Consider the following 22,452-nt stretch of genomic DNA (forward strand, 5'->3'; position numbering starts at 1 on the left):
ACATGCTGTATACTGCAGAACATACTGTATACTGTAGAACATGCTGTATACTGCAGAACATACTGTATACTGTAGAACATACTGTATAGTGTAGAACATACTGTATACTGTAAAACATACTGTATAGTGTAGAACATACTGTATACTGTAGAACATACTGTATAGTGTAGAACATACTGTATACTGTAGAACATACTGTATACTGTAGTACATACTGTATAGTGTAGAACATACTGTATACTGTAAAACATAATGTATACTGTAGAACATACTGTATAGTGTAGAACATACTGTATACTGTAAAACATACTGTATACTGTAGAACATACTGTATACTGTAGTACATACTGTATATTGCAGAACACACTGTATACTGTAGAACACACTGTATACTGTAGAACACGCTGTATACTGTAGAACACACTGTATACTGTAGAACACACTGTATACTGTAGAACATACTGTATACTGTAAATCATACTGTATACTGTAGAACATGCTGTATACTGTAGAACATACTGTATACTGTAGAACATGCTGTATACTGTAGAACATGCTGTATACTGCAGTACAAACTGCATACTGTATACTGTAGAACATACTGTATACTGTAGAACATACTGTATACTGTAGAACATGCTGAATACTGTAGAACATGCTGTATACTGTAGAACATGCTGAATACTGTAGAACATGCTGTATAGTGTAGAGCATGCTGAATACTGTAGAACATACTGTATACTGTAGAACATACTGTATACTGTAGAACATGCTGTATACTGTAGAACATGCTGTATACTGCAGTACAAACTGCATACTGTATACTGTAGAACATACTGTATACTGTAGAACATACTGTATACTGTAGAACATGCTGAATACTGTAGAACATGCTGAATACTGTAGAACATGCTGTATACTGTAGAACATGCTGAATACTGTAGAACATACTGTATACTGTAGAACATACTGTATACTGTAGAACATGCTGAATACTGTAGAACATGCTGTATACTGTAGAACATACTGTATAGTGTAGAACATGCTGTATACTGTAGAACATACTGTATAGTGTAGAACATGCTGTATACTGTGAAAATTTAAAATAAGACATTAGAAAATAAAATAACTAAATATAACATAACTAATCTGAAGTAATGAATGTTTTAGATATGGGTGTCTTTTAACACTTGTAATTATAGCCGACAAATGTTCTATATATGTAAGTAAGTGCGCAATAACAATATATATATCCATGTAACATGACCACAACAGTGCCATTATCATCAAGTTTAGTTACTTTATGAAGCTTAATCATTTTTTAACTATTTGCTAATAATCACTTTATAGTGGTTTTAACATCAAGTTTACAATAATTTACTTCACCCAGTCAAAGACCCAATTTGAATCCTATTTTATGGATTCCAATCTCATTGGGGAGCGACTTTTCAGCTTTTAATCCTTTGGAGACCCAGATCAAATACTTTCAATGATTTTGTGTAAAAAAAAATCTCATCTTGACTACATCAAAACTATATCAAGGCTGAATAATTCATTTGTGTTGAAGACGAGTACTTTCCTGGGAAAGCATCCAAACATTTACCTGCGTCATGACAAACAACCAAGTACATCACATATTAACCAAACAACAAATAATTTTATCCCCCTCCCTTTCATTGTTAAATTCAAAAAGAACAAAAAAAAATAATCATGCTGTCATGTCCTCATTCTAAAACGATATAAATCTTTATAAACTATACATCTGGAAAATTGCTGCATGTGTGAAAGCCTACAACTGGTTACAGATTGCTGTACCTAATATTTCCACTAAATCTAATAGGGAACATTCAACATTGTGAACTTAAAATGACATCAGGTTAGAAATGGGCTGAATGGCTATGGTGACACAGAGCACTTCATTCTCCTACAGGGCCCTAACAAAAATAGATATGGATATATGATGTTGAGACATTCCAATGGAGACAGAAGTCAAAATAACCATAGTGATATGGACTTCAACCTGCTATAATGAATATGTTCTCACATGAAATATTTTCATGCATTCAAGTTAACACATATCAACTTGTTTTCCCGTTTATAGTCAATGTATCCCACATTGTAAGGAGATTTCATTTCAGGTATCATTTGACTAGGCCCGTTTAATTCCTACTATCGTCCTATAATCAGTATTGAAAGGAACACATTGTTCTGGACTTACACATCAGAAATATCAGGACGTGTATCAAGGACATATATATGTATCTAGGTTTGTGTATGTATCAATATATCTATCTAAAATTTCAATTTTTGCCCAGGTGATGAATAAGGGGTCATCTTTTTTCTTCATCCTCTGGATTCATACCCCAAATAGTTCTAAAAATAAGTTTTCCATTCCATAGATTCCAGCATTTAAAAAAAATCAGCTTTCTAATTAATACTCGGGATAGTCCCTTTAAGCCCCGATGATCTTTTCTTTGTCCTCGTGAATCCCTAGAATTGTCAGCACCTGTATCTTGTTCTTGTAGAATTTCTGATCTTTGCTCCTTACAGTTACACATCTCTAGAATTCCCAGCCCTCATCCACGGACATGTTATTGATTTCTTCAGCCATGTCATCTATATCTTCTCCCTCAGCTATGAGGCAAAAATACAAAACAAACAGATACTAAAATATGAAAAAATTAGTTCATAAAATATCTAAATTTACACAGTACAATGCTTGCTGTATGGATAACTCCCTCCCATTTATAAATCATAAGTTTACTTTACCAAAATATACATTAGAAATTAGAAAAAAAAAACCATCTGAAATTGAAACAATCAAAACTAACATGTATCTATGTATTTACATCTTTGAAGCTTTAAAGTATGTTGTTGATGTTTGTTAGTAGAGACAAGGGGGATAACCTGATCACACTTCGTACCTTTGGGTATTTTGCTGATATCTGTGAGTGGAGACAGAGGATGAAGCAGTGAAGGCAGCATCTCGGATGTCCTTTTCTTCAAATGTTTAAAGAATGAATGACCTAACAATGTGGATGCATTTGGCCTGGAAAATTATGGAAAATATTAAAAAGAAATGACATGGTATTCTCATTAACAGTGCAGTAGCTTGGTATTATCATTTCAATTATGCAGGCACAGTGAAAAAATAACAATTCTCACCCCGAAACATTTATAAAGCTAACACAATTACAAAGGGAAAACAACCCTGCTGAAAACTGAACTTATATGTAAGCAAACTATGCTGTCTTGATAACACTGATCTTTTATACCAACAACCATTGTAATCATTTGATAATTGATTAATATAATCTCCTCAAGATGATATTTGATCACATAACTTCCCATTGAAGTTAACAACTGACCCTTTAAGAATGCAGCTTTTAGGAGACACAAGTTTTGTTTTATTTACAGAGACTGAAGCCCTTGAAACAGCTAGGATCATATGAGGGCAGGTGTCGATCGGGACACTAGGGAGTGGAAAACAATTTTGCAGTTTCTCCTACATTTAGTTTTCGTCTAAAATCATTCTATATTATACAGCAGACCATATTTTTTTCATTTCTGATATCCTCTTGACAGAAAATAATGGTAAAATCACCCTAGACCTGCATGTGGTGTCCCACATGTAGTCGCCTCTCATTACATGTAGTGAGAAACAGAAGGGATATTCTTTCCCCATCGTGGGTCTTCACCGTTAATCAATATCATGACATCACAAGTGCAGATAATGATAATGTAACACTAATTATTTTAAAACATTTACTTTCAAGATTACATAATAGGGAAAAAGATCCTCATGTCTGTCATAAACCAAAAATGTCCTGTCTGCAGATAACTAACCTTGTTTCTAGACTTTTCTCCAAACAGAGTTCAACAAAGTTATGGAAATGGTTGGAAAACTTGCGTGCATTTGCAAGGTCTGTGATCTCTCGACTGTTTGTTGCCTCACTGTCGATTCCTGAATCATGACCTGGAAGTTTAGAAAATAAATGCATCAATATGTAGTTTAAATGGAGATGGAAATGCTTTATAGATCAAAAGCCATAATTGCGTTGGGGACCAAATACTAATGTAATGATCTTTCAACAGTGTTCTATAATACATATTTTTCAAAAGAGTAGTTACAAAGAACAAGTTCATTTCAAACATGTGAACTGAAAACAGGTTCTACTCTAGAACAGAATCTACATAACTCTTCTTATAGATTATCTGAACAGGTTGTCTACTTTTTGAACAGAAACTTCATAATTCTTCAGCTAATACCAGCATTAAAGTGGTTCATCAACAGTGCTTCACTAATATTAACTTAGAGCTTCAATTACAATTCCAGCTTTGCCAAAATGTCATTCTTTACCAATATTTATCAGGAACATGGAGATGGTGTTTTATATGTCTTAACTTTCAAAGAAATTTCTTATATAAGAATTTGGGTTTAATGCTTTTTATTTTTTGAAACTGACTTTATTCATTATTTAAAATGTCAAAGCATATAATCTAAGTAATCTGGAAGCTACTTATAAAACAAATCTGATTCTTTTCAAATTAGGAAATTCTTAATCTGATAAGATTAATCCATTTAATGATGAACCACCATAAAACATTAACTAAAAATCTGGGTTTGTATTTTCCTTACCTACAAGTTCTGCTATAGTGGTGCTGTCTGCAAGGACGGGCTTGGTACCATTAACTTTCTCTAGTAACATCTAAAGTCAGCAGAAATATATAAATAGAAATATCTAATTACAATACACTTTTTGGAATAAAAACCCTTTACACTACAATTTCAATTAAATTTTACATTGATCTACAATATCAATATATGTTCTTTGTAATCCATCTTTTTGAATTACAACTACGAACCTTAATTTTTTAATACAATCCTTATTGGTTTGTGTTATAAAAAAGTACTTCTAATGAGTTACAGGTTTATCAAGATTTTACTATTACAAACCTGTGTGACTGGCATGTCTGTGAAAGGTGCGTAGCCATTAGCCAATTCACAAGCCGTAATTCCAACACTGTAGATATCAGACAAACAGTCATATCCCGTCAAGTTCTAGAATTGTAACCAGAAGTTCAAGTAGTGAACATGAAACTGTGTAACTGTTTTATAAATGAATCTGTCCTGAATGTATGTATTACTCTTCAGGTTTATATTTTATCCTGCGTCAAATCTCATTTCAATAAGGAGATAGCCTAAAGTAGTATTATTCTTTTACAAGACATGTGTTTAAAAAAAAAAGTGTAATGGACTTGTTAAATTACTTTAAAAGCATACAAAAGAGGCCTCTATTTGTGAATTTGGATTCTCCTTATATATGAACAGTGCTGGAATCCTTGCCTAAATTTTAACGGTTTGAAATCCTTACCTCTGACCTCAAGAAGCAAGTTTCTGGTGTTTCTCACCTGTTCTAGTATTTCAGGGCTAAGCCACTGTAAGGAGCGAACACAATGCTTGGGGTAGTCATGAACGATTCTCAGTTTCTGACCTCGCTGTATCATACTGTGGGCATCCCTGAGACCTGACAGACAAACATTACCTGAGGCTGCTACCAAAATGTGACTGGCTCTCACACTCCTGTTACAAACAATGGAAAATTTCACAGACAACAACCATAAACTACAATCATATGCAACTCATAAGCACTATTTATACAGATCCATGGGTACATACCTGAGTATAATTTGATACATACCTGCCTTACTGGGGGTACCCCAGGGCTTGGAGAGTATAACAAATTCTATTTATGGTATATATGTGTGTATAACTTTGATACACACTTCTTTTTTGGGGGGTACTCCAGGCCTAGGAGCATATAAAAAGTTCTACATATGATACATAAATGTGTAAAACTTTGGTACACACCTTTGGAGTTGATGTACTCCAGGCCTAGGAGCATATAGAAAGTTCCATATATGATACATACGTGTGTATAATTTTTTATACATACCTGTGTATGATACCTTTGGAGTGGAGGTACTCCAGGGCTAGCAGTGTGTCCCTGAGGATATAGGAGGATGCTTGTTCTGGCAGACCATTGGTAAAATAAGCATGGATGAGGTCTTTACAGGAACCTGTAACATTATTTGTCAACCTATTACAGCAAAATGTTCCTCCTGTTAATCACTACAAATGTACTTTCTTTTATCTGAACACAATGTATGTATCTATCGAGGTGTGTTTTAATTAAACAGAAGTGTTACAGAAGTATAAGATAAGGAGGGTTCAGTTTAAATGTACAGTTTGTCAAACATCTAATACAAATCTGATATTTTATCCTGATTGTAGTTCACATCACTAACATTCTGAGAAAATACTGTCTTATTTTTTTTAATGTCACATTTTAAAAGTGTGATGATCAGGGGCTATAATAATTCACACCAAGTGTTGTAAAATCATTAATTTTTGTGGGGTTTTATATATGTTCAATATTTGATGTACACAAAATGGGAAACAAACAAGAGAGGAATCTTAGTGCCCACCATTGTTAGATCCTTATTTGCTTTTTAAAATTGGTTCTTTTCCTGTTTTTTCTCTTCTCTTGTTTATTTTTGCTGTTAATGATTAACAATTTGAACATTCATGCAGAAATCATGATGATAATCTATACATGCCAAATCGAAGTTAGTCGTCTGGGGCCTATTTTGTTTTTTCAAATCAGCCCAAAAATGAAACGAGCACAGGAAGAGACCAAAGGGAACATATGCATGAAATTTGAGACAGATTAATTCAGTATTTTTCAAGAAATAGGAAAGCAATCTTTACTAGGTGAAATTTCTTCTGATCAGTCAGAGTAGTTTTAAAGAAATAGTGATAACAAACTTTAGAAGTAAAAATCCAAGATGGCCAATTGTGGGCCATTTTCATTTTTTCTGATCAGTACCAAAATAAGATGGGCACAACATGGGACCAAGAGGAATCTACATATGAAATTTAAGAAAGATCCATTGTGTACTTCTATAGGAAAAGCAATTACAATCTTTCAAAGTTAACATCTCAGATGTTCAAACCCAAAATCAAATCGGCACAAATATGGACCAAGGAAATGTACATATGAAATTTCAGAGAGATTCATCTCTTTTTTAATCAGTGCATTAAGTGCATAACGGGCACAATGAGGAACCAAGAGGAACCTACATATGAAATATGAGAAAGATCCATCCAGTACGGATGGACGGGCAAAGGACCAAGGACACAGAGCGAATTGAATAGCCAACCATCTGATAATGGTGGGCTTAAAATTGAAATTGATCGTAGTGTTAATGGATTTCGTGACCAAGACTTTTTATTCATGAAATCATGTGCCAATGAAAATGCAAATTTTGTAAAATGACAAAATTCAAGCCAAAGCCAAATATATGATTTTAGAGTATTGAAGTGAACCCCGTCCAAAGTGTACTGACCATAAGCCATTAGAGGCATCACTGTCCAAAGCTCATGGTTGTGTATGAAGGTGGTCAAGATTGGCAGGATTTTCTCATTTTGTAGCTGTCGGCACAATATCACCTCATTCTGAAATGTTAGTGGAATTGTTTAACTTTTCATTGCATCTGTATGCAGCAAATATGCTGCAGAAACTGAAAATATTGAAATGGAGAAATTGAAAAAAACAAGAGATCCCAGAGGGATCTTGGCGCCCACCATTTGAAGATCTGTTTTCAGTTCTTGAAGATTTGTTTATTTTTGTTTGTTTGTTACAGGTGTTGTTAATGTTCATGAACTGGTCTTCGTTGAATGTACTCAATGATGGCACAAGATATTTTTATTAAGCACCTATTAGCAAATATCATTTGAAAAAGATCCCAAAGTATTATTAGATAGCAGTCAGTTACAGGTGGATAATGGACAATATGCTTGTGCTGTATTACTGTCGACATCCAAGATGGCTGCCTGTGGGCCACCTTGATTTCAAATCAGTCCAAAAAAGGTACAATGCACAACTAGGGACCAAGGGAAACCAATATCTATGAAATATCAGAAGGATCCATCCAGTACTTCCTCAGATATAGCAGTAACAAGATTTTACTCTCAAAATCCAAGATGGCTGCCTGTCAGCCATCTTGATTTCAGATCAGTCCAAAAAGGTATAATGCACAACTTGGAACCAAAGGGAACCTGCATATGAAATTTGAGAAGATCCATCTAGTACTTTCCAAGAAATAGCAGTAACAAACTTTTACATCCAAAATCCAAGATGGCCACCTGTTGGCCATCTTGAATTCGAATCAGTCCAAAAAAGGTACAATGCACAACTAGGGACCAAGGGGAACCTGCATATGAAATCTGAGAAAGATCCATCCAGTACTTTTCCAGAAATAGTGGTAACAAGAATTGTTTACAAACGGACGGACGGACGGACCACGGACGGCAGGGCGATTTGAATACCCCACCATCTGATGATGGTGGGCTAAAAATATCTGTATGACAAAAATGACCCCGCTACCAAGTGAAATTAGTTTCAGTATTCTATATAATTTTACAACCACTTCGATTTTGATATCATGGAACATGCACTTACACAAGGCCTATATAAAGCAAGGGACCCTGGCCTTGACAGCTGACCCATGAAACACAACACTGTTCAAAGTATACACATAACGGACTCTTGTTTTAAGTTAAGGATCTCTTAAATTATTTACCTGGAGAATTGAGAAGTCCATGTCACAGGACTCAAGGTTTGTTTTTTTGACGGCAATGTGTTTGCCGGACGGCATATGCTTGGTAAGAATGATGCCAGCTGCATCATTACACCCGCGCCCTGCAGCACAATAAAACAATATTGTTTCAATATTAATAGAAATTAAGTTGAGACTGCAAGTATAGTGTTAAAAGTAAACAGAAATGAGGCCCAAGAATTATGTCTTAGCACAGATATCTCACAAATTTAACCATCAAATGGGACCTGACCTAATTCATAAACTTCAAAGTGCCATAGTCTGACTTATTGTGCCTTCACCATGAAATTTTAACATTCTAGCTTTTTAAGGTCACTTAACAGACCAATAATCACAAGTCTCTAAACAAGTGATTTTGGTTTGTAACTTTAAATTTTAACTTAGTAATAAAACTATGAAAATCAAAACTTATACAGTTTATTCATAACTGAAAACATGGTTAGTCTCTGTTCAGTCTAAAGAACAAGAAAATAAGCGTAAAAATAACTGTAGTTTTGCCTCTCACCTATAACTGTGTAAAGCTCGTAATGTTTTGTATCAGGTGCAAAATTGCCCGCTGACGTCATTGTGGAATGTATTCGATGGTCCTCTGGGCTGCCCTGACTCAATCCATCTTTCTGATAATTCTGAAAAATCAACATATCTATATCATTAGTTTCAGTTTTCCATTTCTGTGAAATATTTCTGTCATTAATTTCACACAACCCTATTTTTATTAATAAAGCTAATTATTGTTTCTATTCATTTACTAGAATCCAGTAGTTTATCTCCCAGATCATCATTTAGGCACAAGTGAACAGCTTTTCTTGGTCATGTAATGATACAGACCTAACTAACTACTCTTTTAAAAACTGAACAACAATCTTATGTCTATGTTGAGGTGATGGTGGTAGAGATGGGAAAACAATTATGTAAAACTTGTGTTAAGCAGCATATATTGTTGATTTTCCTGAATTTCATGAAGTTTTAAAGACAGAACAAAAAAAAAAAAAAATCCTTCTGTTCTTGTTTCCTACATACAGATGTACATCTAATATGTCAGCTGTTCTGGATTTCAGACTGACCCTGGTCAGGATCACATTTATATTACATTAAGTCTCACTGGTAACATTACCCTGATTAAAACAAGAAATGGTCAGGATCACCTTTATATCACATTAAGTCTCACTGGTAACATTTTTCATACAAAGCAATTAAAAAATGTGCGTATTCCATTGAATTTCAATCACCAACTTCAAAATTTTTTTTTAAATATACATGTGTTTTGGAATGGAATCTTGTTACAATAAATGATTTGTCCTATTCAGTCAGTATACAAATTACCAACATGTCTTTGGCACTATTATTACAATATACCTTCAAAGTAAGACTGAGCACAGGGTATCAGACATCAACATACATCTAACATTAATTCTCATGCAATCTATAATAATAGAGACTAAAAACAATTAAGATTTCCAAACACATATTTACCTGAAAATATAACTAATTGCCATGTATACAGGTATAACAAAATGAAAACTAGTTAGTAAATGATAAAATTGAGTCTGGATAAATTACCAACGTAAAGATGAGACTTTAATGTCTCCAATAAAATGTTGATTTTCAGAATAGTGCATGCATAAGGAACAAAACTTTTCAATTCAGATCTTTTTTGACCAAAGAATAGATAACACAAAATTCCAGTGTCCAGCATTGTTTATACAAGTGTATACATCTATAACATTTTACAAACATGACAACTAGGTATAACCAGGGTTACAAATATTCCAAAGATAGTTTACGCAGGCAGTCACATGCATGTATAAATTATAACACCTCTAAACAACCCAGTGATTCTAGTTCGATTTTGTCAGAGTAAAGATTTTACTACAACGGATAAAGTAGCCTCTACATGTATATATATATATATATATAATGTTGTTACCAAGACATTAAAGTAATTGCCTGAAGATAGTCGAGACACGGCTTGAAAACATTAGCAATAATCAAGTTTATTTGCCTTGTTGGCCTTTTATTTTTACATATATATATGTCATATTCATAAAAAGTTCCTATTCTCTATTCCACCACACTTTTGAAATAATTAAAATTAGATATATTCAATAAGATTTTCTAAAACACTTATTGATATATATAGTGTAAAAACAAACTTATTAAAGGAAAGATTTTTATTCAGAAAATAACAAATTCATACAAAAATCGCAAACTATATACAATTTAAAAACTACAATGTATTTCATCAGTTGTAATCATTATATATCCTTTGTATAAGTAATGTGTGTTTATACTAGTTCAAATGAATGTGACAAAATTGTACACAGCTACTGCACATTGCTTTTGTGTTATCCCACAAACAACAACAAAATTGACACAAAATATATGTAAAATGAATAATGCCATACTCACTCCAAAATAGATTTTACTGCTAAAATCATAGTATAATTCCAGATCAGTAAAGATGTTAAAATACCCATCTACAGATTGACACAAAGCATGCAATGAAAAACTAAAATATTAAAACAAAACCGATAATAACATTAAAAGCATTTTTGCCAATTAAGATGCCGTATACCTATATTTGACTTCCAATAACAATAAATTGTATGAGAAGTCCAATATAAATCTGGGACAGCATACCATCTGATGATGGTGCGCTAAAAATGTGATCTGATTATCATTTTGCATTATACAAATACTACAGGGTCTGGCTTCGAATCAGGATAATTGATATAAAAAGTCATGTATGTATTTCCAGAATTCAAATATGTACCACTGCATTATGTAATATTCCACGTTATTAACACTTCTTTTCAGTTGCACAGAAAGGAAATGACTCAAGCCTAAAGTCAATGTTACTGACAGGATGATAGATTTTCTTTTTTACTGAATGGTATTATGATATATTTAACTAAAATACAATATCAAGATATATCAAAAGCTATTCATACAGCCTTGTCTTATCTTATACCTGCTCCCAAACTGAACATATTCTGATTATATTTCATGTCAAAAAGGTAATGCATATGTATGAATTAAACCAAATGACACATTTTACAAACATGCTCCATCAGCTCTTCATAGCACTTGACTATTTCATAGCATTGATGTTTTCTAGCAGAAAACACAACAATCCTCGGATCATGAAAAATAATTTTCTGTGACATATAGATGGTTTCTTTCTACTGAATCCATGCATACACTATCAACAAGAAGCCTAGTGGCCTTGACAATCACCTGAGGTTAGCAAAATTGAATTGAATAAGAAATGGTAACATTAATGGTAGTATGTGCTATGTTTTAATCCCTTGGTAGTCAGCCAGGGTCAATATATGCATATCATCAAAATTGTTATGCTATACTGCTAATTCTTACTAAGTAATCAAATTCTTTAAACAAATTACATGCTTGCTCAAAAATCTGCTTTTGCTATACAAACTATAGGAAACTTTCCCTTTTCTAAGGAGTGAAATGTGAGATACTGGAGTCATAAAATTCACAATTTTGGTAAAGCACCTAAGACAATTTTGTCCATAAAGAGCATTCGATTCTATCATATCTGGGTGTTGAAAAGATTTTTAAAATTTGAGTCAATTTGACCCTTTGGTCCCCACTCAAGCCCTTGGTGGGTGGGGTTGATATCATTCATTACTTTACTTCATCTTTAGCCAAGGAAGGTTTCTGTAAAATCTTATTGAAATTTGTTCATAGATTTTTGAGAAGTCAAAAAGCTTAAAAGTTCATGGACACAAAGCCAGACAAAAGGTGATCATAATAGGTTACCATGAGACTTTTTCTTTGGTGACCTAAAATACACATGTATGTCACAAAATTTTTAATAATTGTCACAGAAAAACTACCAAGTACAGAGTAATGGTGCTTCAAGATGGCCTTACATGTTTATTCATTATACATGTTTTTTAATATTATGGTTAAGAATTGTTTAAACCGTAAAAACTTTAATAAATAAAAAGGCGATCAAAAAGGTAATAGATTACTTCAAACATTTTCTTTAGTGTAGAGTTATCAGGGACATATTAATGCAATTACAGTTGAAAAAAGGAAAAACTTACCTCAGATGTGTTTGTGTGTTTGCGACTATAAGGCACAGATGTAGGCGACTCCTTGCTTTTCGAACTGGCACATGTGCATTGCTGCTGTATAAACAGAATATCATTATGAAGCTAGTGTATATTCCATAACATCATAGTTACCTATCTCAACTCAAAAGTAAATAAAGATCCTAATAATGAGTACATGTGTTATAAGTTTGTAATATGCAATAATTTGAAAATAATATAGCCTTGTGATGTGTTTAATATAATCAATTTTCAAGCAATGTACATGTATATACTACTTTGTAGTGATAAGAAACTCATACTTTGTGTAAAGTACAAAATAATTGTAATCATTTCTAGGTATCATATAATTATAACTCCTTCAAGTATTTCTCATATAAAAGATTTCCCCGACCCAAAATGGGAATTATACTGGAGATCCAAGAGGGATCTTGGCACCCTCCATTGTTTGATCTTTATTTTCTCTATGAAAGTTGGATCTTTCCCCTTCTTTTCTCTTCTCATTTTTTTGCTTTTAATAATAAGAAATTTGAACATTCATGCAGAAATGACAATGATAATCTATACATGCCAAATCCAAGATGGTCGCTTTGGGGCAATTTTGTTTTTTCGGATCAGTCCAAAAAATGAAATGAGCACAACTAGAGACCAAAGGGAACAAACATATGAAATTTGAGAGCGATCCATCCAGTAATTTTCAAGAAATAGCAAAATAGTAAAACAAATATTGTGTATTGATAGACAGACAAACTGACAAAGGACGGACAGACAACGGACCACAGACATTGGACAATTTAAATGATGGTGAGGTGAAAATGTGATCTGATTATTATTTTGCATTATACATAGTGTCAAAATACTACAAGGTCTGATTTTGAATATTGAAATTGTTAACGGACAGACGGACCACAGATGTAGGACGATTTAAAAAGAGAAGCAGGAACAATATTTTTAGTTGATTTATACAACACATTAACAATAAAGCTAGAACTAAACTACCAATCACTAAATTTAAAAAATATATGATAAATCAAATGTAAATTTTGCTGATAAGAGGTGCAAAGAAAACATACCTACTTTACAAACATTATCAATTTTTACATAACATAAGTTTCCTCCTTAGATGGAATTAAAATTACAGAGAACCACAGCCAAAATATAATTAAGTAAGAAGGATTAGGTTGTACTACAATTAATAAACTAAGACTGCTGTGTTATACATGTAAATTAAAATTTAGAGTTTCCAAGTGAGTAAAAAAATACTACTTAATATATATCTTTAATGTTAACATTTGTAGTTGATCTTCAGTGAAAATTCATTTATGAGGATTCATAAAGCTGTAAAAAATGGTACTTTTACAATATATATCATCTAGAAAAATTTTAATATAATTGTTAATTGGAAGCAGCAACATTTTAAAATATCAGAATATTATGGGTGAAATATTATTTTTTTCAAATCAAACCTGCTGTTCCTTACTACAACTTAGCAGAGGTATCAAATTGGTCATATTTTCAATACAAAAGCTGATACCAAAAGGAATATGATACTTTAATAACTATGTTGTTCAAACAATAGTAAGAGTTTCTGATCTCAAGAGAATATCTAATGAAAACAATGAATTTTCAGATACATACATATGCTCTAAAGGAAAAAGTAGGAAACATTTGTAGAAAAAATTGCACATACAGTAATTAACTTGTTTACCCAAACCTGTTAAAAGTTGACCAACATTAATCTGGGCATTGTGTTTCATAGGAGAAAGTTAATAAAAGTTATGAGAAATTTTACATCTGGAACTGAGATTGCAGTTAAAATTTCTTCATCAGGAAAATCTTCCACAGAATAGCCCAATTATTCATGAAAGTAATACCAAACCAAATCACATATTCTATAGGCATCATGGTGCAGAAATCCTTGTAACTAGAATGAGAACTAGAATTACTAAATGTCAAGAACTATCAAATCTGGGCTACAGTCTTATTGTGATACTGTTTACTCAAGAAGTGGAATTAATAGTATGTGGATTTTGGAAAACTCCAAAGAGCTTTTGACCATCCTTCAACATCCTTTCTAAAAAACATTTCTTCTTAAAGAACGTTTGATTTTTCAACCCTGTACACCACCAAACCCCATTCTAAACTGTTGTGAGAGCTTTCTTCTCCAAAATATATGGTTGTGAACTATACTGTAGCATATTTCGTAAAATATATATCCAAATACAAAAAAAATAAACAGACGATGAAGTCATAGAAATTATCAAAATTTGGCTTGGCAACATCTTTGTCGAATTTGGTGGCATGATCTTCCAACAGACTATTGGCATACCTATGGGAACTTACTGCACCCTTCTGTTGGCCGACTTGTTTTAGTTTTCATACGAGGCTGAATTTATTGAAGAACTTATCAAAACAGTTCACAAATACCTTGCAAAGTTGTTTAATTTCACCTTCAGGTATATTATGATGTCTTGTCTTTAAATAACAAGAAATTATAATTATTATTGACTATGTCCATCGTATATTTCCACCAGAACTTGAAACCATAGATACGACAGACTCTTCTGCATCAGCTGCTTATCTCAATCTTTTCCTACATGAAAAAACCATGGACAGCTTTCTATCAAGCTGTATGATAAATGTGATGATTTCAATTTCCATATTGTGAATTTTCCATTTCTGGATAGCAATATCCATGCAACTTCAACCTGTGGTATTCACATTTTCGTGCAAGAAGCCGTCAACTGACTGACAAACTGGTAACACAAGTGTTCAAAAAGTGGAAGTTGATGAAAATTATGGGGAAGTTTTAAAGTCGCTATAGTGATCTCATTGAGAAATATTCTATTTTCTGAATGTATCTGACACTCGTTAAGTTTGCCTGTTGGATCCATTGTTGTATACCTTTTCTCATTTGAGAATGCAACATTACTTACTTGGATTGACCAAGCTTTACATGGTGAGTGTCGTCGAAGAAGCAGAAGACCCTTACTCTTCCAGGACACCTGGTCTTATTCTCCTTGTATTTACACAGGAGTCCCTGTGTAAATCTTTTTTTTGTTCATATTTTGCCCTAATTTTATGGAACTTAAGTTTGAATTATGACTATTTTGCCATGTTGGTATTTTCTTAATGTTAATATCTTTTTACATATTTGAGCAAAACATACAATACATATAGTACTCAATTCTAGATCAACTTATGGCTCCATAACATTTCCCTATGTACAGGAGATAAAGCCTGAAAATTTCAAAACATTTACTTAAAAAATGTCATATTTTCTTTTTTTTATTATCTCAAATCATACAAGATCAAAGTAATTCTTTCCAACAAACTTTTCATGGAAAAAAAATGGGTTTAAATTTCTAAAAACAAATGAAAATAGATTTTTGATGGAAGATTCAAGGAAATGCATGGAAATATAACAGCATACATTTAGAGTATCTGCAAAATGTCAGGTGGCTCCTAAAAATGAATGACAAATGATAGAACACAATATAACCAGAACTTTGACATCTATATAACAACTTTGATTATTCAAGACTGATGATCTACTGAAAGAAGTATTGTTTTATTCAACTTATACATATGTACATCCAATTCTACACCTACATAAAGATCCATAAAAAAAGTCTGTATAACACTCACATTTTAAATTTTAACCTGTAAATGAACAAAAATTTCTGAATATGAATAATTTTAATTATAACAATATTCTGTAAATTAACTATACAAAGTCATCCTGTGGGTGTTTATGTAATGTCATCTGTAGTAATTCACTCCAATCAGTCAAACTCTCCAGCACCACAAAAATACTGCTTGTTGGAGCTCTACACAAGTGTTTCAAACCTGTTGGAGTTTTGTATCATGGAATACAGTACATATTTGTAATTGTCACAATAATACATGCAGATGTAGGTTCACATCGTTTTATCCATGAGTTAATTTATCAATAATCAAGCATCTGTTTATTCATATTTTTCAGATTCTGTCTATAACACACTATTATGAAAAAATTATTCAATGTAAACATGTAACTGGGGCCATTTTCCCTTTCTATACTTCAAAATGCTATATATAGCAGGTAGCATAAGTTTTCACTCTAAATAAACATAACAATTTCACACATTTATTGTAAATATTGTCTTGGGTTTATTGTTGTTAAATCGAAATGTAATAACTTCAGTTTTCATAATTTTGCATGAGGTGATTTTTCCTTTGAACTGATTGAAGTATTACAATGCATTTAAGTAATAAATAGGGAAATATATTTATCAGTACAAAACTACTGTAATCATTTTTTTCATCTCAGCTCTTAAAGTCAAGTATAAACAATACAAGAAACTAACTTATAAATGCAATATATAATTGCTCATTAACTACACTACCACATGTATTATATACTTCATTACAATATTATAAAAGTAACTTGTATTCACACAAAACACACATTATGTAATTTCATAACCAATGTAAGTTTGAGTAACTTTCATTCACACAAACTCCATGTTTCTACATGAGCAATCACAGTTATGTTAAATAGATTCACTCATTATAGCAATCTGAATGTATAAAAATCGACAACATTTATAGCATTATACATAAGCAACAAATATGTGCAATTAGTCTTAAATTATCTTATTTTGTCCATGTATACATGTTTCATTTAAACCAGCTACCATTAAAATTCATATGGCCATCTTGATCAAGACCATCCTGAATTTAGAAATAAATTTGCAAAGTTTCTTTTTCTTCTCAAATAAAGGGAAATAAATTTGAAGAACAATTGTGAATGTTGTATTTGAAATCACTAAACATCTCATGTAAACACTCACCAGAAGGGACATGACACAACAATGCTATGCACATCTGTAACACTAAAATGGAATCTTCTCTATTCCTCAACTGTTCTGTAGTCATGCAGTTGTAATAAGGATATTGTTGATGATCCGAACTACTGTAATGTTGTGTGTAGCCTGAAACATCAAAAATGAAATGATGGGGAACACCAAACAATTCTATTGCCTGGTAACAAGAAAGCAAACTTATGAATACATGTATCAACAAATATCTGATTTAAGTAAAACAGCATTTTTGATATGATATGGTTACAATTTCCAAATAGAGATCATACATTACGTTATCTGGTATCGTAACATATTACTCTACTTTAAAATCAAATATTAGTTCAACCTCAATATAGGCAAACATTCCTTCAAAAGGTGTAACAATAACATGCTATGAAGGTATGCCAAGCACATATAGTCACTCATTCAACTACTGATCGCGCTAGACTTTGGTAGCTTTAGTACATGGATACAGACAGTTCTGATACTCAACCACAGCAATTAAGTAAGAACTACAAGTTATGAAACTATCTATGTTGAGGGACTATCACTTTATTCCTTTTGTTGAAGATAGCTTCTTGATAAATCTCTCACAGGTTCAACATGGCATCTAGAATGTTTCTCTTGTAGATATAGCAATACAACAATACCGCCTCAATACTGTTATAATCTCCAGTCTCCAAAATGTATCCTTGAATGTTGTGCCTTCTCAATAAGTTCCTTTGCTGAGTGAGCTACTGCATCTTAGATGATACCAAGCCTGTTTTAATACCACCATACCAATAAGTTCCTATGCTGTCCGAGGTAAGGAACCCTACACGACACCAGGCCTGTTTCAATACCACCATACCAATAAGTTCCTATGCTGTCTGAGATAAGGAACCCTAGACGACACCAGGCCTGTTTTAATACCATCTTCTCAATAAGCTCCTATGCTATCTAAACTAGGACATCCTAGAGGTTTCTAGGCCTATTTCAAGTAAAGGTGCACTTGAGATTTGCCATGTAGTCACCCATCTAACTATAATCACCATGTCCGGCATTGCTGAACATCATAACATGTACATTTGGACATAATCACTCTATTGTAGAGTCACAAAACCTAGTGGAGAATTATAGATAAGACAGTCTCACTGCATACATCCATGAACTGTCACACACGAATATATAAACAACAGCCTTTTCCTCAAAACTCTTTCTTGCCATCTTTCTTGTTTTGCACTGACTTTGACTGTTTACATGTAAACAAAACCATATGTATCTTGAAAAGCTCCATGTTAAAGATCTTAAACATATTTATTAATCATGAAACCCTTATTGCTCACTTCAGTAGCCTGGCAATTATTGTGACATCAATATCCCTATCAGTAGTTTGAATGCTTTGATCATAAGAGAAGCAAGAATAGTAACATGGTCTGGTTTGGGTATTAGTGTTTCTGTGCTATCGTAGTTATAGATAATGATGTATAGCATTATAAAAGATGATGTTGGAAGCATGGTCTCACAGAACACACACTAAATTAGTCCACCATTATGTGCAACATATATGTGAAAAACTTATTTCTAGCCACAATTATTGTATAAATACTGACATAGGTGCAGGTTACTTATTTTCTTCAATCATTATAGGACCAGAGTTTTACTTTCATCGCTTCAAGTCCCGTTAAAAAAGGATGATAGAATGTGAGAGTAATTCTACAACATTTGCATACACACAGGCAATGCAAGCAAAAACGTAAAGAAAAGTGTCAAATACTCAGCTCGTGGAAGGTATGCACATCATACTCTAAGACATGTCATATCATAAAAATTATTAAAAATAAAAATTTCAATGTAGTAGCACAAAAAAAAAAAAAAAATATATAAAAAACCCAGTTTCCACAGGCTGTTGTCATGCCTGCTGACGACGATCTGTATCTACCGTCCAGGTCCAACACAACCTAGCCACAACCTCTTAACCTAAAATATCTTCATACTGCTACACATGTATCCAACTGCATGGATATACTTTGAAACAATTTTATCTTAGCATAATATGTTTCAACAGTTGAAACGTTACAGATGTCAATTTTACAAGTCCTGACATAATGAGGTAGACAGTGGCAAGCAACAGAGCGAGGAGGATTTGACAGACATATACCACCACATAAATAGCATATCCGTTCATAAAATTCATTTAACATACTACAAAACTGGTATTTTTAAAAAGCAAATTACCCAGAGATTTCCCTTCAGTTACTCTTTTCCACTGCCAGATCGTTTCAGTACAAAACAGACTAAACGTCAAAAAAATCACAAGATCAGTGTCGTTTAAATACTTAAATGATTCAGAGTCGTAGCAGCGCTTAAGTTTAATGTAAATATATTTACGCCTTTTGCACAATATCCTGAACAATTTCTTCGTTAGATGGTACCATATGCGATACCAAACACGGACATACGATGCAGATGTAATGAACAATACGTCCGTTTGCTAATAACCCATTTTAATACGCAGCTCGTGTTTGGAACCCGCACCAAGTCAAGGAAATAGATATAACTGTAAACGTACTAAGGAGGACAACAAAAGTAATACCCGGTTTTAAGAATGTATCTTACGAAGAACGCTCGGAAAGACTGGATCTTCCGACCTTGAAACATAGAAGGATGAGAGGAGATATGATCAAGAACTTTAAAGTTATAAAGAATTTATACGGGTTTCTGGAAATACATCAAGTGGATATTTTCAAAAACTCCATAAGAAATACTCCCGCATAGACGTGTAAACTTTACTGGAACTGCTTGCCCCAGCATGTCATAAATGTAACTACAGTCAAACAGTTTGAAATTTTACTAGATGATCATTGGAAAGTTAAAGAAAAGCACCAAAAGTTTTGATGGACAATGTTATTTTACGCATAGTTAAATATTGATATGGACATGGCACAGTTCTCCTTCCATGGCGCTGTCAGCTCCATTACATTGAGTGCTTTTGACTGTTGATTTGAGGGCCATAACGGCCGCAGCGTTGTGTCCACAATGGAAAAGAATAAAAGACTCCCATCAACGTCCACTTGCAGCTCCCAGTCCCTTGCTCTGTCCACCAGCGATGTCCTAGCCAATCCTTTTCTCCAGTTAGTTCACCTTACTTCACGAACTTTTCTTTTTCTGTTTTTACCCAAGGCCGTTTCTTTCTCTTCTCCATATCCAGAACTTCTGCCAACTCACGCAGAACTTTGTCGTGTCGCCACCTAAACCGTCCCTGTGTCAATGACACCTGACATCCTGACAGTATTTGCGACATTTTCTCTTGCTTTCCATACATTTGGGTCGTCAATTAGTCTCCATTGATAAAGGTTCGTAGGATTCATCAGTATGTTGCAGACTGCTCTCAACAGAAAGGCGATCCTGCCTTCGCTCTTCGATGGTCTTCTTCTACCCGTCTTTCTTCATTCCGAACCACCCCTTGTCGCTCTGTTGTTGTATTCTTCCATTGCCTTGTCTTCCGGTACAGGTCTTGCCAACCGCATCTCGTAATCATTACCGGGTAGCATGACTTCAGCGTGGTCTACTGATGTTGATGCTGACCATTCCCTTCCTGTTCTTGTCTGAATGTCTGCTCCACTGACTCTAGAATTTATGAATCCCTCAGCGTCATGACGAGCCGACACTTGGCCACTTTGAATTTTTCGACGACCGATGAAATTCGTAGTTGAAGTTGGGATGGCTTTCCATACAGTCCAACTGAAGTAAATTCTGGTGGGACTTCTACCTGTCTTCTCAAGTAGCTGCTCACTGACTTCAACACTTGCTACTGGAACTACGTATATCAGCAGCAGTCACATCAGTCTAGGCAGGATTCCATGTTGGTAAATCCAGGTCTTGTACTTCCCTGGTAGACCGCTTCGACCCACTTTCCACATCAATGCTTTAGTTTTTGACAGTGTAATCTTGCCAGAGATGTTGTCAGAGAGTGACTCATCAAACCCCGATACCATACAGATAATAATTGTGTGCAACCTTGTGTAACTCTTAGGTGTGGAGGTAATAAAAGTGTTATATCTTCCTGCCAAACATGTGTTCAGTGGCGACTTTGTTACAATATTGACCACTGCAGAAAGGGAAAACTCAATGAACTCGTTTTGATGAGGATATCACTATCTTTTTTGCATTTTTTAACTGCAAACAGAAATATATAGAATTCAATAAACCGTATTTACTTTGGTAGGATAATTTTGAAATAAATGCATACGACAAGTTATTTTCAATGAGTCATTGCCTCCACTTGCTCGCTCAAACTTTCTAAAATTCAAAATAGACGACACTGCCATGAAACGAAATTTACCAATGTCGCGCATGCTCATTAGTAATTAAAACAACTGGTGTCTATTGATTGGTCACTGGCTCAAGAAATCAATATCGCGCCACAAATATGCATTTCGGAGCGGGCGGTGAAAGATTATGGTAAAATCGATGCTGGAAATATTAGCATCGACAGGTGAACTAGTATACATTCATAGGTGACATACCCAAGGGATATATAAATGGTGCGGTTTGAACTTATTTTAAATTATTTGAAATATGACGCTATATGTGATAATAACACAATTTAACCAGTTATTTTCTGATAAAGTTCGACCTCTTAATGAAGATAAACTATTTATGGCTGAAACCATTTTATATAACATAAGGGACGTCAATCTAAGGCGAGTACAGGCTAAGTATGACTTGGAACTAACCCGTAGTTGAAGAATCTTAGGTTTGCATGCTATTGAAAACGATATGCACTTTTCCTAAAGAAGACTGTCTTTTAAATGTAATTTTAGAAACATTTGGTCTCAATAAAATGAAACGAAATATGTCAG

General features: G+C 33.6%; 1 protein-coding gene across 3 annotated transcripts; it reads right to left on the bottom strand.

Moving 5' to 3' along the window:
* Window positions 1-2,551: 2,551 nt before the first annotated feature.
* Window positions 2,552-19,913, bottom strand: LOC132555591 (STE20-related kinase adapter protein alpha-like). Of its 3 annotated transcripts, none has more exons than XM_060219936.1 (13): window positions 19,826-19,913; window positions 17,597-17,737; window positions 12,756-12,836; window positions 9,188-9,308; window positions 8,647-8,765; window positions 7,411-7,519; window positions 5,958-6,081; window positions 5,413-5,584; window positions 4,958-5,062; window positions 4,640-4,709; window positions 3,847-3,976; window positions 2,925-3,049; window positions 2,552-2,634 (listed from the first exon to the last, which is right to left on the bottom strand). In XM_060219936.1, the coding sequence occupies exons 2-13, from the start codon at window positions 17,606-17,608 to the stop codon at window positions 2,561-2,563; spliced, it is 1,242 nt and encodes a 413-aa protein (XP_060075919.1). In that variant the 5' UTR covers window positions 17,609-17,737; window positions 19,826-19,913; the 3' UTR covers window positions 2,552-2,560. The 3 variants fall into 3 exon arrangements, with proteins under 3 accessions (XP_060075919.1, XP_060075918.1, XP_060075920.1); XM_060219935.1 differs by having other exon boundaries at window positions 12,756-12,839; XM_060219937.1 differs by lacking the exons at window positions 17,597-17,737; window positions 19,826-19,913 and adding an exon at window positions 12,466-12,488 and having other exon boundaries at window positions 12,756-12,803.
* Between the last annotated feature and the right edge of the window lie 2,539 nt (window positions 19,914-22,452).

This window comes from Ylistrum balloti, unplaced genomic scaffold (assembly GCF_031769215.1).
Source record: "Ylistrum balloti isolate Yb309-2 unplaced genomic scaffold, AGI_CSIRO_Ybal_v1 Utg370508, whole genome shotgun sequence".
Classification (NCBI taxonomy): Eukaryota; Metazoa; Mollusca; class Bivalvia; order Pectinida; family Pectinidae; genus Ylistrum; species Ylistrum balloti.

Excerpts from the sequence above, each read along its gene's own strand:
- LOC132555591 (XM_060219935.1), bottom strand. Across the intron at positions 7,520-8,646 it reads TGGACTTCTCAATTCTCCAG|AATGAGGTGATATTGTGCCG; the intron begins GTAAATAATTTA and ends CTAACATTTCAG. Across the intron at positions 4,710-4,957 it reads CAGACATGCCAGTCACACAG|ATGTTACTAGAGAAAGTTAA; the intron begins GTTTGTAATAGT and ends TGCTGACTTTAG.